The sequence below is a fragment of the Trachypithecus francoisi genome, unplaced genomic scaffold, assembly GCF_009764315.1.
Source record: "Trachypithecus francoisi isolate TF-2019V2 unplaced genomic scaffold, Tfra_2.0 Lachesis_group12, whole genome shotgun sequence".
In the NCBI taxonomy this organism is placed as follows: Eukaryota; Metazoa; Chordata; class Mammalia; order Primates; family Cercopithecidae; genus Trachypithecus; species Trachypithecus francoisi.
This window is the reverse complement of record NW_022681457.1, coordinates 13770721-13786044: the sequence shown is the minus strand read 5'-3', so window position 1 is coordinate 13786044 and position 15324 is coordinate 13770721. Positions and strand designations below refer to the sequence as shown.

At 54.3% G+C, this 15324-nt stretch overlaps 2 protein-coding genes across 8 annotated transcripts in view; one reads left to right on the top strand and one right to left on the bottom strand.

Annotated features, from left to right (window-relative positions):
* SLC27A5 (solute carrier family 27 member 5) overlaps positions 1-9008 on the top strand; it is a 25887-nt gene extending 16879 nt beyond the window's left edge. For 3 of the 4 annotated variants that reach the window (XR_004440558.1, XR_004440557.1, XR_004440554.1), the window contains exon 10: positions 2240-2520. The gene's annotated coding sequence lies outside the window, so the exon portion shown is untranslated. Of the gene's footprint in view, positions 1-2239; positions 2521-7882; positions 8278-8876 lie in introns of those variants that run through there. The other variant, XR_004440559.1, reaches the window with a different exon arrangement.
* ZNF446 (zinc finger protein 446) lies at positions 8453-15324 on the bottom strand. Of its 4 annotated transcripts, none has more exons than XM_033224761.1 (7): positions 13541-15324; positions 12192-12573; positions 11926-12115; positions 11575-11669; positions 9943-10027; positions 9662-9751; positions 8453-9506 (listed from the first exon to the last, which is right to left on the bottom strand). In XM_033224761.1, the coding sequence occupies exons 2-7, from the start codon at positions 12531-12533 to the stop codon at positions 8956-8958; spliced, it is 1353 nt and encodes a 450-aa protein (XP_033080652.1). In that variant the 5' UTR covers positions 12534-12573; positions 13541-15324; the 3' UTR covers positions 8453-8955. The 4 variants fall into 4 exon arrangements, with proteins under 4 accessions (XP_033080652.1, XP_033080655.1, XP_033080653.1 ...); XM_033224764.1 differs by having other exon boundaries at positions 14022-15324; XM_033224762.1 differs by having other exon boundaries at positions 13236-14011.

Here is a 15324-nt window from a genome sequence, read left to right as displayed (position 1 = left end):
TGTATTTTTAGCAGAAATAGGTTTTCGCCCTGTTGGCAAGGCTGGTCTTTTTTTTTTTTTTTTTTTTTTTTGAGGCGGAGTCTCGCTCTGTTGCCCGGACTGGAGTGCAGTGGCCGGATCTCAGCTCACTGCAAGCTCCGCCTCCGGGTTACGCCATTCTCCTGCCTCAGCCTCCCGAGTAGCTGGGACTACAGGCGCCCGCCATCTCGCCCGGCTAGTTTTTGTATTTTTTTTAGTAGAGACGGGGTTTTCACCGTGTTAGCCAGGATGGTCTCGATCTCTGACCTCGTGATCCGCCTGTCTCGGCCTCCCAAGTGCTGGGATTACAGGCTTGAGCCACCGCGCCCGGCCAAGGCTGGTCTTAAATTACAGACCTCCGGTGATCCAACTGCCTCAGCCTTCCAAAGTGCTGGGATTACAGGTGTGAGCCACTGTGTCCGCCAAGAGCTCCATGCTTTAAAAGGGATCATGTAGCTAGATCAGCCCCCCCACACCCCCAGATAATCATATAATCTCCTATTTTAAGGTCAACTGTGGGGCCAGGTGTGGTGGCTCATGCCTCTAATCTGAGAGCTTTGGAAGGCTGAGGCAGGAGGATGACTTGAGGCCAGAAATTTGAGACCATCCTGGACAGCATAGCAAGAGTCTGTCTCAAAAAAAAAAAAAAAAGGCCAGGCGTGGTGTCAGGTGCTTGAAGTCCTAGCTACTGGCTAGGCTGAAATGGGAGGATCACTTGAATCCAGGAGTTCTAGGTTGCAGGGAGCTATGACTCTACCACTTTGCTCCAGCCTGGGTGACAGAGTGAGACTCTGTCTCAAGAAAACAAAACTGGGCCAGGCGCGGTGGCTCAAGCCTGTAATCCCAGCACTTTGGGAGGCTGAGACGGGTGGATCACGAGGTCAGGAGATCGAGACCATCCTGGCTAACACGGTGAAACCCCGTCTCTACTAAAAAATGCAAAAAATGTGGCCGGGCGCGGTGGCTCAAGCCTGTAATCCCAGCACTTTGGGAGGCCGAGACGGGCGGATCACGAGGTCAGGAGATCGAGACCATCCTGGCTAACATGGTGAAACCCCGTCTCTACTAAAAAATACAAAAAACTAGCCGGGCGACATGGCGGGCGCCTGTAGTCCCAGCTGCTTGGGAGGCTGAGGCAGGAGAATGGCGTAAACCCAGGAGGCGGAGCTTGCAGTGAGCTGAGACCCGGCCACTGCACTCCAGCCTGGGCGGCAGAGCGAGACTCCGTCTCAAAAAAAAAAAAAAGCAAAAAACTAGCCGGGCGAGGTGGCAGGCGCCTGTAGTCCCAGCTACTCGGGAGGCTGAGGCAGGAGAATGGTGTAAACCCGGAAGGCAGAGCTTGCAGTGAGCTGAGATCTGGCCACTGCACTCCAGCCTGGGCGACAGAGCAAGACTTCGTCTCAAAAACAAAACAAAACAAAACAAAACAAAACTACGGCTGGTGAGGTAGCTCATGCGTGTAATCCCAGCAATTTGAGAGGCCAAGGCCAGGCATGGTGGCACATGCCTGTGCTCCAGCTTCTTGGGAGATGGAGGCACAAGAATTGCTTGAACCTGGGAGGCAGAGGTTTTAGTCAGCCAAGATCGCGCCACCACGCTCCAGCTTGAGTGACAGCAAGACTGTCTAAAAAAAGAAAAAAAATGAAAAAAGGGCAACCACGCCATCTGACATAATCCAATCACAGGAGCAATAGTGTAACTGCCCAGTGGATTCACCTTTCCTGCTGCCTAGACAGAGCTGATTTCTCAAGACAGGGGAATTACAGTACAGAAAGGGTAATTCACGCAGAGCCAGCTGTGCGGGAGACGAGGATTTTATTATTACTCAAATCAGTCTCCCCGAGCATTCAGGGAGCAGAGTTTTTTGTTTGTTTGTTTGTTTGAGACAGAGTCTCGCTCTGTTGCCCGGGCTGGAGTGCAGTGGCGCGATCTCGGCTCACCGCAAGTTCCGCCTCCCGGGTTTACACCATTCTCCTGCCTCAGCCTCCCGAGTAGCTGGGACTACAGGCAACCGCCACCTCCCCCGGCTAGTTTTTTGTATTTTTAGTAGAGACGGGGTTTCACCGTGTTAGCCAGGATGGTCTCGATCTCCTGACCTCGTGATCCACCCGTCTCGGCCTCCCAAAGTGCTGGGATTACAGGCTTGAGCCACCGCGCCCGGCCCATGTCTGCTTCTTTCTACACAGACACAGTAACAGTCTCATCTTTCTTTTCCCCCCAGTTTCACCACTGCACTCCAGCCTGGGCAACAAAATGAGACCCTGTATCAACAAAACAAATCAAAACAAAACAAGGACATCTATGCCACACGACATAATGAAATCACAGGAGTGATAACTCATCAAATTCACAGGTCCTGTTCTGCACTGCCTAACCAATACTTGTTATTGGCAGGGTTTTAGTGGTCTGTATACTTTGTGTTATTATTTAAGAAATCATTTTCAACTCTTGAGGTCATAAAATTTTTACTTTCAGCTTGGGCAACATGGCGAGACCTCATCTCTTAAAAAAAAAAAAGAAAAAAACCAACACACACACACACACACACAAAACGAAAGTTAGCTGAGTGTGGGCCAGGCACGGTGGCTCACGCCTGTAATCCCAGCACTTTTGGAGGCCAAGGTGGGTGGATCACGAGGTCAGGAGATTGAGACCATCCTGGCTAACACGGTGAAACCCTGTCTCTACTAAAAATACAAAAAATTAGCCAGGCGTGGTGGCACACGCCTGTAGTCTCAGCTACTCGGGAGGCTGAGGCAGTTGGATCACGAGGTCAGGAGATTGAGACCATCCTGACTAACACGGTGAAACCCTGTCTCTACTAAAAATACAAAAAATTAGCCAGACTTGGTGGCACATGCCTGTAGTCTCAGCTACTCGGGAGTCTGAGGCAGGAGAATCACTTGAACCCAGGAGTCGGAGGGTGCAGTGAGCCAAGATCGCACCACTGCACTCCAGCCTGGGTGACAGAGTAAGACTCTGTCAAAAAAAAAAAAAAAAAAAAAAAAAGGCAAGTTAGCTGAGTGTGGTGGCAGGTGCCTGTGGTCCCAGCTACTCAGGAGGCTGAGGTGAGAGAACTGCTTGTGCCCAGGAGGTCAAGGCTGCAGTGAGCCACGTGCACACCACGGCACTTCACCCTGGGTGACAGAGCGAGACTCTGTCTCAAAACAAACAAAAAACAAAACAAAGTTTTACATTTTCCTGATATTTAAAAATAAGTATCAGGCTGGGTGCGGTGGCTCAGCCTGTAATCCCAGCACTTTGAGAAGTAGAGAAGGGAGGATTGCTTGAGGCTAGGAGTTTGACACTAGACTAACATATTAAGACCCTGTCTCTACCAAAAAACAATATTGAAAACATCATTTAAAATATCCTGGCCGGGCGCGGTGGCTCAAGCCTGTAATCCCAGCACTTTGGGAGGCCGAGACGGGTGGATCGCGAGGTCAGGAGATCGAGACCATCCTGGCTAACACGGCGAAACCCCGTCTCTACTAAAAAAATAGAAAAAACTAGCCGGGCGAGTTGGCGGGCGCCTGTAGTCCCAGCTACTCGGGAGGCTGAGGCAGGAGAATGGCGTAAACCCGGGAGGCGGAGCTTGCAGTGAGCTGAGATCCGGCCACTGCACTCCAGCCTGGGCGACTGCGAGACTCCGTCTCAAAAAAAAAAAAAAAAAAAAAAAAAAAAAAAAACATCCTAGTATTTAATCTGGAATTTAATTTCGAGTGTGTGTAAAGTGGAAATCCATTTTCTTTTGTATGGGGAGTTCAGTTGTTTGCCAATATTCAGTGAACGTCCACGTTGTCTTCACTGATCAGTTGAGTCATTTCATGTATATCAAGTTCCAGAAGGTCTGTTCCTAGACTGACCTAGTTCTCCACTCCTGTGCCAGTACCACAATATTTATTTTTGTTTTTTTTTGAGATGGAGTCTCACTCTGTTACCCAGGCTGGAGTGCAGTGGCATGATCTCAGCTCACTGCAATCTTTGCTTCCCGGGTTCAAGGATTCTCTTGTCTCAGCCTCCCGAGGAGCTGGGATTACAGGTGTGTGCCACCTTACGCGGCTAATTTTCTTTTGTATTTTTACTAGAGATGGGGTTTCACCATGTTGTCCAGGCTGGTCTTGAACTCCAACCTCAGGTGATCCACCCACCTCGGCCTCCCAAAGTGCTGGGATTATAGACATGAGCCACCATGCCCGGCCACCACACTATTTTAATATTATGTAACTTAACAGTGTTTTCATTTACAATATGACAATTCTTCCCTACTTGTCATATTTTTTCCAAATTGTCTCAGCAATTCTTGGACTTTTCCACATGCAGTTTAGCATCGTTTTTTTAGCTCATATAAAATGTGTTTCAGTTTTTTGAGACAAGGTCTCACTCTGTTGCTCAGGCTGGCACGATCATGGCTCACTACAGCCTCTGCCTTCCAAGGCTCAGGTGATCCTCCTGCCTCAGCCTCTCGAGTAGCTGGGACAACAGGTGTGCACCACCACACCTGGCTAATTTTTGTATTTTTACTAGAGATGGAGTTTCACCATGTTGCCCAAGTTGGTCTTGAATTCCTGGGCTCAAGCAATCTCCCCGCCTTGGCCTCCCAAAGTGCTGGGATTACAGGAGTGAACAACTGCACCCAGCTGAAATGTGGTATATTTTATTTGTGTTTCATTTACTTTATAGATTAACTTGGAGAAAATTGGCCGATTGGCTTTTTAAATTTTTAAAAAATTTTTGGCCGGGCGCGGTGGCTCAAGCCTGTAATCCCAGCACTTTGGGAGGCCGAGACGGGCGGATCACGAGGTCAGGAGATCGAGACCATCCTGGCTAACACGGTGAAACCCCGTCTCTACTAAAAAATACAAAAAACTAGCCGGGCGAGGTGGCGGGCACCTGTAGTCCCAGCTACTTGGGAGGCTGAGGCAGGAGAATGGCGTGAACCCGGGAGGCAGAGCTTGCAGTGAGCTGAGATCTGGCCACTGCACTCCAGCCCGGGCGACAGAGCGAGACTCCGTCTCAAAAAAAAAAAAAAAAAAAATTTTTTTTATTGAAAAAAAGTAGAGACAGGGTCTTGCTATGTTGCCCAGGCTGGTCTTGAACTCTTGGGCTCAAGCAGTCGGCCCACCTTGGCCTCCCAAAGTTCTGGGATTACAGGTGTGAGCACCACATGGGGGAAGGGGCCATGAGCTACAGAACAATTTTCCCCCTAGTGTTTACAGAAGGAATGTCACCCTGCCAACACTTTTTTTTTTTTTTTTTTTTTTGAGATGGAGTCTCACCCTGTTGTCCAGGCTGGAGTGCAGTGGTGAGATCTTGGCTCACTGTAGCCTCAACCTCCTGGACTCAAGTGATCCTCCTGCCTCAGCCTCCCAAGTAGCTGGGACTACAGCTGTGCACCACCACAGCCAGCGAAAAAAAAATTTTTTTTTTATTTTTTTATTTTTTGTAGAGACGGCGGTCTCACTCTGTTGCCCAGTCTTGTCTCAAACTCTTGGCCTCAAGTGATCCTCCTGCCTCAGCCTCTCAAAGTGGTGGGATTACAGGGGTGAACCACTGTGCTCAGCCCCTGCCAACACCTTGGTATTAGCTTGGTGAGATGGTGTCTAACTTCTGGTCTCCAGAATTGCACAATACATTTTTGCTGTTTTAAGGCAAAAATAAATCTCATGTTCCCTGTAACTTACCAATCCCATTTTGAGCAATTTATCCTACAGAAATAGCCACAGTAGTATCCAACTGTTTACTCAAAAGAATTAATCATAGGACTGTGTAGCATGAGGTGAGGAGGGAACAAGAAATTCTTTGGTCTTGGTAGAGATGATGGTGCTAGCCAGAAAATGGAAGATTCATCCAGGCATGAAAAAAAAAATTAAGTGCTTGCTCACATGGATAGCACATATACTAAAACTGGAACAACGAGCATGGCCTCTGTGCGAGGGTAAACACACATTTGTGAAGCATTCCATAGGGTGGGGTTGTCTCGCTCCTATTTTGAATATTTCTCGCTCCTATTTTGAACAGGGTCTCATCCTGTTGCCCAGGCTGGAGTGCAGTGGTGTTATCAGAGCTCACTGCAGCCTTAACCTCCTGGGCTCAAGTGATTCTCCCACCTCAGGCTCCCTAGTAGCTGGGACTACAGGTATGCACCACTATGCCTGGCTTATTATTATTATTATTATTATTATTATTATTGAGACATGGTCTCGCTCTGTCACCCAGGCTGCAGTGCAGTGGTGCCATCTTGGCTCACTGCAGCCTCTGCCTTCCTAGGTTCAAGTGATTCTTGTGCCTCAGCCTCCCAAGTAACTGGGACTACAGGCACCTGTCACCACGCCTGGCTAATTTTTGTATTTTTTTTTTTTTTTTTTAGTATAGTTGAGGTTTCACCATGTTGGCCGGGTTGGTATCAAACTCCAAGTGATCCACCTGCCTTGGTCTCCCAAGGTGCTGGGAATATAGGCATGAGCCACCACGCCCAGCCTATTATTTTTAATTTTTCTTTTTGGAGACAGGGTCTCACCATGTTGCCCACATTGGTCTTGAACTCCTGGTCTCCCAAAGTGAAACAACGTAAGTTGCCTTACAAGAAACTTTACATTCAAACACTTCTATGTGTAAACTTCTAGAGTAAGCGTTGCTATGAGACAGTTGAATTAGGGGCCATTTTCATGATCTTCTGTGCCATCTTGTATATTTCAGATTTTTCTAAGTGAGCATAAATTACTTTTTTTTTTTTTTTTTTGAGACGGAGTCTTGCTCTGTCACCCAGGCTGGAGTGCAGTGGCCGGATCTCAGCTCATTGCATGCTCTGCCTCCCGGGTTTACGCCATTCTCCTGCCTCAGCCTCCCGAGTAGCTGGGACTACAGGCGCCGCCACCTCGCCCGGCTAGTTTTTTTGTATTTTTTAGTAGAGACGGGGTTTCACCGTGTTAGCCAGGATGGTCTCGATCTCCTGACCTCGTGATCCGCCCGTCTCGGCCTCCCAAAGTGCTGGGATTACAGGCTTGAGCCACCGCGCCTGGCCATAAATTACTTCTAAATGTGAAAAAGTTTATTAAAAAACCGCCCTCACCCCCCTGCAGCATTTCCTGCATGATCTGGCCCTTTCACAGCCTTCTATACCCTGGCTCTCCCTTCTGGGGCTGGGGCCTGGCTGGAGCCCCTGGGTACTGCTCTGTCCTCTTCCTCTCTGTCCCCAGCAGAGCTCTCGCTCCTGCTTGCTCACAGATCACCCACTCACAGCTCCATCTCCAAACTGGCCCTGCTCTCGGAGCCCTGAGCATGGGAGCAATGGGTTAGAAGATCCTCAGAAAAGGGGATGGGGAAGATAGGCCTCTGAGGAGAGCCTCGCTCTCTCAGCTTCAGGCTGCAGCAGGGTTCCTGCCCCCCATCCCAGGGAGCCCCTCCTGGGGTAACCACAGTTGCAGCTCCCCTCAGTATCCACCTGCAACTTGTGCATAAACCAGCAGCTGGTGAGGGCTCCTTCCAAGAGGGCACCCATTTCCTGAAACCATCCCCTGTGAAAACGCCCCTTGTTTTCAGAGTAGGAAGGAGAGTGCTGAATCAAGGGCCCCAAGGATTCCCCATTGCAATCCCCACAAGCTGTGAACATCTCATACAGCAAAAGGGATCCTGCAGGTGTGACTAAGCGTGCAGGTAGGGACAAGATATCTTGAGGGTCCTTAAGAGAAGGAGACCAAAGGATCGACTGGTGCCAGAGAGCTGGCAGCCCAGGCAGCCTAAGGAAGACGTGACCACTCATGGCTGGCTTTGAAGACAGAGGAAGGGACCAAGAAAAAACAAAAGGAACGTGGGCTGACTCTAGAAGATGGAAAAGGCAACAAAACAGATGCTTCTCTCCTAGAGCCTTCAAGAGGAACCAGTCCTGTTAAAACCTTGATTTTAGCCCAGTGGGACCCATGTCAGAGTTCTGACCTTCAGAGCTATGAGAATAAATCTGTTGTTTCAAGCTGCCAAGTTTGTTAAAGCAGCAACAGGAAACTAATACGGTGCATTGGCGAGTCCCCAGTGACTGCCCAGAGATCTGGTGCTTCCCAGGGAGCTGATCCTTTGCCCTCCTGCTGCACGACCAGCTAACTATGGAGGGTGCGACCTGACCTGGAAGTAACCATGGTCTTGGCAACACCTGCTTGCAGCCCCTCTTCTCAGAGGTCCCCCTTGTCCAGCCGTGCTTGGAAAGGAAATCCCCTTTGTGTCTACTCAAGCTGGGACTGATGAGTTCCAAGGCCGGTGAGGCTGGTGAGTGATGTGGACGGCTAAGGAGCAAGGGAGGCTGGGGACCTGGGTTCTGGGGCAACAGAGGTTTGGCCATTCTGGGATCAACTGCCTTGTGGCTCCAGCTACTGGGCAGAGACAGCAAACTGCCTATTTCCCAACCAGCAGAAGCCAGAAATCAGGATTCTTATTCAGAAACTCCGTATTATCAAAGTGGAATTTATGTTAAAATTCTCACACACACACGGAGCAGGAGAAACGGAAGCCAACTGGACTTTCCTGGGTCTTCTGCCCTCCGCACTGAAACCTCAGGCCCAGCCTTTGCACAGAGGAGTGGGAAGGCACAGTTTGTGAACACCCACCTGAGGCAAGGAGGTCCCACAGAGGGAGTGTTGTCATCCCGGGCCATGTCACGGGGAGGGAGGGAGCCTGGTGCTTGGCAGTCACCCCACAGGCACTGGTCACCCACAGAAAGGAACCCAGACCTCCCTCCAGGAGGCAGGGGCAAGAAGGGAGGGAGCAGCTCCTTTTCCTTGCACCCAGGTCTTTTGGGGGAGACCAGACCAGGCACAGGGAACTGGCTTAGGACCCCCATTCACTCCGGCATCCCCTTCTGCCTCCAGAGTCTTCTACTGGTGCCCCAGAGGCTGCATCCAGGCCGCGAGAACACCGAGGCCCCGAGTGACTGCGCTGTCTGGCTGCTCATGGAGCCTCCGGCCGATGGCCCTTGCGGTGGATGACCAGCTGCGACTTCCAGTCGAAGGCGCGGCCACAGTCACTGCAGAAGTGGCGCCGCTGGCCCGTGTGGCCCTTGCGGTGGATGACCAGCTGCGACTTCCAGCTGAAGCTGCACCCGCACTCCTCGCACGGGTAGCTCCGGGGGCCTGTGAGTGAATGTCGGGGGTGGTGCGGAAAGGCCAGCTCCCCTTGCGGTGGCTTCTCGGTGCCTTCCCCGGAGGCTAGCCCCGGGGACTGCGCGCCTGGCCCACTCGTGTGTGTCCGGTGGTGGATGACGAACACTGACTTCCAGTCAAAGCCGCGGCCACACTGCTCGCACATGTAGGGCTTCCTCGGGGTGGCACCTGGCTCCAGTCTCGTCTCTGCGGGTGTGGGCTGAGTGGGCACTGGCGGTGTCCCTGGGCGCGCCGTGGGAGCAGGAGTGGTGGCCCCAGGCAGGCCCTCCCAGGCTGCAGGCCCTGGGCCCTGGGGCGGCTGGGCCTCTGGGCAGCCGGGTGGACCCTCACTCTCATTTCCTGGGGGCAGGGGCAAACCAGGTGCGTTCCGGCACTTGGCACCCCCTCCCTCAGGCTGGGGGCTGTGGCACAAGCTCCCATGCCCCCAAGAACGGGCGGCTCAGGTCCCACCCATACAGGAGGGTGATTCAGGCTGGGTGGTGTGGGGCACTCACCTGAGCGCAGGCTTCTGCAGACACCTGTCCCCATGAGCATCATCCCCAGCTCTGACTGGGCCTGTGCCTCTGGCTGGTGGGGCGGTAACCCTGCCCGGGTGGGGGGCACAGTTAGGCATGGGGTTTGCATGAAGGAGAGGTGGGGTGGGTTCTGGCAGATGACAGGGTGTTCCTTTGGAAGGTGGGAGAGCTGGGTAGGGCTGGTGACAGAGAGTCCCTGCCCAGCTAGGGTGGATGCAGGCCCCAGGGAGAGGGGCGGGGTGGGGCTGGCTGGTTCTCACCCAGGGAGACCACCGTGCCGTACTTCTCCAGCATCGTATCCCAGTACAGTTCCTTCTGTGACCGGTCCAGCAGCCCCCACTCCTCCTGCGGATGTGGCCCATCACTGTAGGCAGCCTTCTAGCCCTCCCCTGCCCTGTCTGGTTCACATTCTTACTATCGGGGGCAGTCAGCAGGTTACCTACGCTCATCTACCTGTCCTGCTGAGAATGATCTCGAGGTGGCTGTTTGTTAAGTGCCGGGGTCCTCCTTCAGATCACCTGACCAGTGCGGCTGCTAGCTCTCATCCCCCTCCACTACCCCACCCTGCTGAGGGCGGGCTTGGCACTCATCCCCCTCCACTACCCCACCCTGCTGAGGGCGGGCTTGGCACTTTCATCCCCCTCCACTACCCCACCCTGCTGAGAGGGAGGGCCTGGCAGCATTACAGGGACCTCAGTGAGTTTATCAAGGAATGAACTCCCTGCTTGGGGGTCAGCCCTCCTTGCCTCCTGAGTCCCACCATCTGGGGCTTTGCTGGGTTGGGAAAATCATCCTGAGCGACAAGCTGTGGCAAGTCCAGGCACAGGAAGGTGGCAACTGTGAGGAGCCACAGCCAGAGATGGTGCTGGCTGGATGTGAGGACACTGTGGGAAGTGCAGCCTACCCACCCTGGCTCACTTTCTGATTGTGCCATGGGGCTGTGGAGGGAGCCTGGAAGGACTTCTCAGGCTCGAAACACATCTCAACCAGCAATGCTGCTGCTGAAGCTCCCAGTGGAGCTGTTAGAAGCAGAAGAGTTGGGAGAGGAAAAGGCCTTGCTGCCCACACTTGGGAACCAAGTGATCCAGGTAGCAGGGGCCTCAAGCTGAGCTTCCAGGGCCAACAGGTGGCCTCTGAGGAAACCCCTGGGAGAGAAGAGACTTCGGGCATGTCCCAGGAAGAGTGTCTCCATCTGGTTTCAGGTGTGGGGGGAGTCCTGCCACAGCTGGTCATCTTGTCCCCTACCCAGCTACATGCAAAAGTTCAAATCCCCAGGTTCTGGCTGAGGACCTCTGGGAGCAGCAAACCTCCCAGCTGATTTCTCTGGAGGTGAGGAAGCCAAGCCCACCAGTTCCAGCCACTCGAAACTGCATTTTCATGGCTTGAGGCCCAAATCCTTTTTTTTTGTTTTTGACACAGTTTTGCTGTTGTTGCCCAGGCTGGAGCACAGTGGTGTGATCTCGGCTCACTGCAACCTCTGCCTTCTGGGTTCAAGCAATTGTCCTGCCTCATCCTCCCTAGTAGCTGGGATTACAGGCGCCTGCCACCACCTCTGGCTAATTTTTGTATTTTTAGTAGAGACGGGGTTTCACCATGTTGGCCAGGCTGGTCTCAAACTCCTGACCTCAGATGATCCACCCACCTCGGCCTCCCAAAGTGCTAGGATTACAGGTGTAAGCCACCATGTCCAGCCCCAAATCCTTTTCAATAATAGATCACCAGTCTGTCCCTCTGCCCCAGGTCCTGTGGAGGGGTACAGCTGTTACAGACTCCACTTCTGGGCAGCAAAGAGTCACTAGCCAAGGAGCCTGGAAAACCACCGGGCAGAGGGCAGCCATGGGGACACTCCCTTCCCACACCTGGGGTCTACGCTTCCCACCTGGAGTGCTCACCTGAATCCGGGGAGGGTGGAAGGATGTGGAGGCTGCTTCTTGGTGTCCATGGTGCCCCTCAGGGGACTGCACTGCAAGTGGAGGGCTGGAGGGTGCTGAAAAGTGGGGTAGACGGAAAGGTGGTGTCAGGGGCTGGCCACATGAGCCATGGCAGACAAGGAAACCCTCTGCTGTGTGACATGGCACATAGCCAGCCCTTGGCTCCTGCCTCCCAGGGCCCCATCCCAGACAGGGACATCCACATTCAGGAGTCCCGGCCTTGACACAACCTCTCCTGGGACTCCCACCCTAGCCAGCGGTGTCCACGCTTCCTCCAGGAACCTCCCATCTCGGGTGGGACCCCAATCTCACCCATTTCCTGTCCATCGACATTGGGCTCCTCCTTCACACTGCAGCTGAGCTGGACAGACCCCTCTATTCTGGTGTCCTGGGGACCCTCCCCAGGGGACTCCACTGTTCCCGAGGGGTGGGGGCTCCCCAATGGTTCCTCTGTCTTCTGGGCTGCAGGGAGCACCTCCTGCTTCAGGATGTGGGCTGTGATCTGAGGAGAAGAGACAGGTCAAAAGGGTTCTAGCCAGGGTCTATCCCTCCAAGAAGCTGACGCCAGCCACACTCACCCAGCCCAACAGTTGCCCAGGGTCATGCTGTAGTCCTTCGACTAGGGCAGCGGCCTCGTCAGGACTGCCTGGCCGCTGACCGCGCACCCAGGCCTGGATCTCGGGAGGCAGCGTGCCCAGGAACTGCTCCAGCACCAGCATCTCCAGCATCTGCTCCTTGGAGTGTGCCTCAGGCTGCAGCCACTGGCGACACAGCTCACGCAGCCGGGCCAGGGCTTCTCGGGGACCTGCCACCTCCTGGTAGCGGAACCCTCGGAAGCGGAGGCGGGCAGTCTCAGGCTCCTCGAGGGCAGTCTCTGGGTCCACGAGGGGCAGACATGGGGGACCCAGAGGGGATGGCATTTTTGCTCAAGGGGGTGGTCTTGGAATCGTCAAGATGGGCCTACAGAAAAGGAAGGGTCAGAATGTCAGCCAAGAGAATCTGGCCAGGGGAAGGCAGACACCAGGCCCAGCCCAGGGAGCTGAGACCAGGACCAAGTGTACTCTGAGGCCAGAGAAGGTAAAGCCAAGAAAGCTGCATTGAAGAAGGAGAGTCACAGGAGCTAAACAATGATGGCATATGAGGACAGCAGGAAGTCTCGGGGACAAATGCTTGGACGCAAGGTGTCCAAGGAGCTTCCTGGAAATTGCAAACAGTTGGGTCCAATAGGTGACTGCTGGAAGATGGCGGTAAAGAGGTGGAGAAGGACAGTCATCAGAGTTCCAGGGCCAGGCTGAGGTGGGAGGGGAGTGGTCCAGGGAGGCAGCCGCTAGAAGGTGGAGCCAGGCTGTAAAGTATGGGGGCAAGTCTCCCTCCACAATCTCAGGGATGTTGACTGGGTGGGACCTCCCTTAGGACTGGCTCTGGGGAGGGGTCACGTGGGGCCTATGGGGCAAGGCAAGGGCTGATGTGGACACCGTGCTCGCTGACCACAGCGAACCGTGGATGACTCACACTGCCGGAGCCCGTGCATGTAAAAACGAAAGGCAAACGCTCCACGTTGCGTGAGTCGAGGGATGGCCACAGCATCCCGGCCCTGAGGGTCTGGAGTGAAACACGCCCACCTGGACGGGCCTGAGAGACCAGGCTGATACCCGGCCTATCCGAGGGATGCTCGAACTTCGGGGTCTGTTCCCCCAAGGGGAAGGCAAGAGGGAGGTGTTCCAAGAGGACGTGCCCGGGCCGGCCTCACGCAGCGGTGTTGAGGGGGAGGAAAGGCCCGTGTGAAGGCTGAGCCAACGCGCGGGGCCTGTCGGGAGGTGGGCGGGCCCCCCAGGGCGCCGAGAGAGGAGCTGTGCAGGCCCGAGGGCGGCCCCAAACCCTCCCCCGGGGTGGAAAGGCTGCGCCGCCTCTGGCAGCCTGCGCTCACCTCTACCCGGGAGCCTTTGCTGGGAGGCCGCTTCCCGGAAGCGGCGCCGCGCAACGCGGGGAGCCTTAGCCGGGAGTTGCCCCGGCGACGCCGCGCCGACCAATCTCTCGCCTGCACCGAAGGCACCACCCACGCCCTTTGAACTACGTTTCCCATGAGCGTCCGCAAGACAGGCGCGGCCGTGGCCCGCGGACTAGCATTTGCAGCAGCCTGAGGCCTGAGAGGCGCTCTGTTCCTCCAGGAGGTGCCGGAGAGTCCGCGTTATATGGGCTCCCTCCGCCCTGGGAGCAGCTCTCCCCATGCTCTAAACCCGCGCGTCTGTACAGTGGACCGGTTCCTATTGGCAGGTGAGGGGAGAGGCAGGAGGTTTTACCCAATCAGAGGGGGCGCTTGCTTGCCTCCCCCTCCCCACGCCATTTCCGGCGGGCAGCCCCCAGAAAATAGGGCATATCCGCCCGGCTCCAGCTGTTCCCATGGCAACCTTCAGGAGCGTTGCCCCGACTTCCGAAGAGGCTGGAAGTGGACCAGTGGTTTCCAGGGTCGAGTAGCTCGCTGGCGCTTGCTTCCAAGTGGTCCCGGGAGAGGCGGTGGAAGACCACCCTGAGCCTGGGCTTTCTCCCGGAGGGAGGGTGCGAGGGCCTTCTTTGACCTGTTAAGCGCCCTGAGCAGGTACCGACGGTTGTGACCGCAGTCTCTGACGTCTTCAGATGTCAGTCCTACAAAGTCGGGGGCGGAAGTTTCCCTCCAGGCTGATGGGACGTGCTCAACTGTTTACCTTTTATTTAATTTGGGGAGCAGAACTAGACAGGGTGACACTAGCGTCTCCCAATAAGCAGTGTTAGTTTTCTGTATCTGTGGGGTCAGTTTTGCTTCCACACTTAAAAGTGGCCGAGCCACGAATTATTCAGTCCTAAATTACACCGCCTGTTTTGGTTTCTTTGGATACCTGGGAATCCCTGCTGTCTGCTCCGGATGAAAAGCAATGGCCTTAATCGCTGACTGGAAGCACTGAGCATGTGCGTGGGTCAGACCTGTCAACTCGGAGCTTTCCAGAGGCCTCCTCAGGTTGTTTTTGGGGATGAGGTGCTTAGGTCTTTTCTCTGGGACTATGCGGAGTCTCAGAAAACAAACTTTTACCCTCCACCAGGTGGGGAGAGCAGTGGGGCGTTAAGGGCTTCTCAATAGCTGTTCCCCAGGCAGCTTTGTTATAGGTCTCCCGTCTCTGGCCTGCTGGTTCTCAGCCTTCTGCAGTTCTGGAGTCAGCCTGGTGGGAACTCTTTCCACTTCCCCAAGTCGCCACGCAGTATTTGGCCTTCCCTAATGTTGTGACAGCTCTCATCCATGTCTAGCTTAGACATGCCCTTGCTCCTGACTCCTCTTTCACCATCCTCATACTTGTGGGTTTATGTGTTTTAAATACTCCCCTCTGTGGTTTCAGTGGATTTCTGAGCGCACTGAGATGTGCAGGTGTTCAGTCTGACCTTTTGACCTATAAGTCCAGGGATACTTTTACAGTCACTACATACTCAAAAGAGCAGAGGGGGAGGTTGGAGGGAGGTCAGCTGAGGGGCCAAGACCTGCGTGGAGGCAGGAGCCTAGGCTGGGGGGGCCACTGACCAGTCATGGGTTTGGGGAGGGGGAAACTGGAAGAGGGTGGACAAACTGAGGGACAATAGGGGAACAAGCAGATGTGGAAAGGAGCCTGATGGAGGGAGGAGGCTGGTGGGACGACAAGGTAGGGCACTGAGCCCAGCCTGAGGGGTCAGGCGGGCTCAGGGCAGAAA

Bases quoted from the DNA above. Each gene is read 5' to 3' on its own strand.
- ZNF446 (XM_033224761.1), bottom strand. From the start codon at position 12,533: ATGCCATCCCCTCTGGGTCCCCCATGTCTGCCCCTCGTGGACCCAGAG. The intron at 12,116-12,191 runs GTGAGTGTGGCT...TCTTCTCCTCAG, and splicing joins CTGGGCAACTGTTGGGCTGG to ATCACAGCCCACATCCTGAA. The intron at 9,752-9,942 runs GTGAGAACCAGC...CCACCCGGGCAG, and splicing joins CGGCACGGTGGTCTCCCTGG to GGTTACCGCCCCACCAGCCA.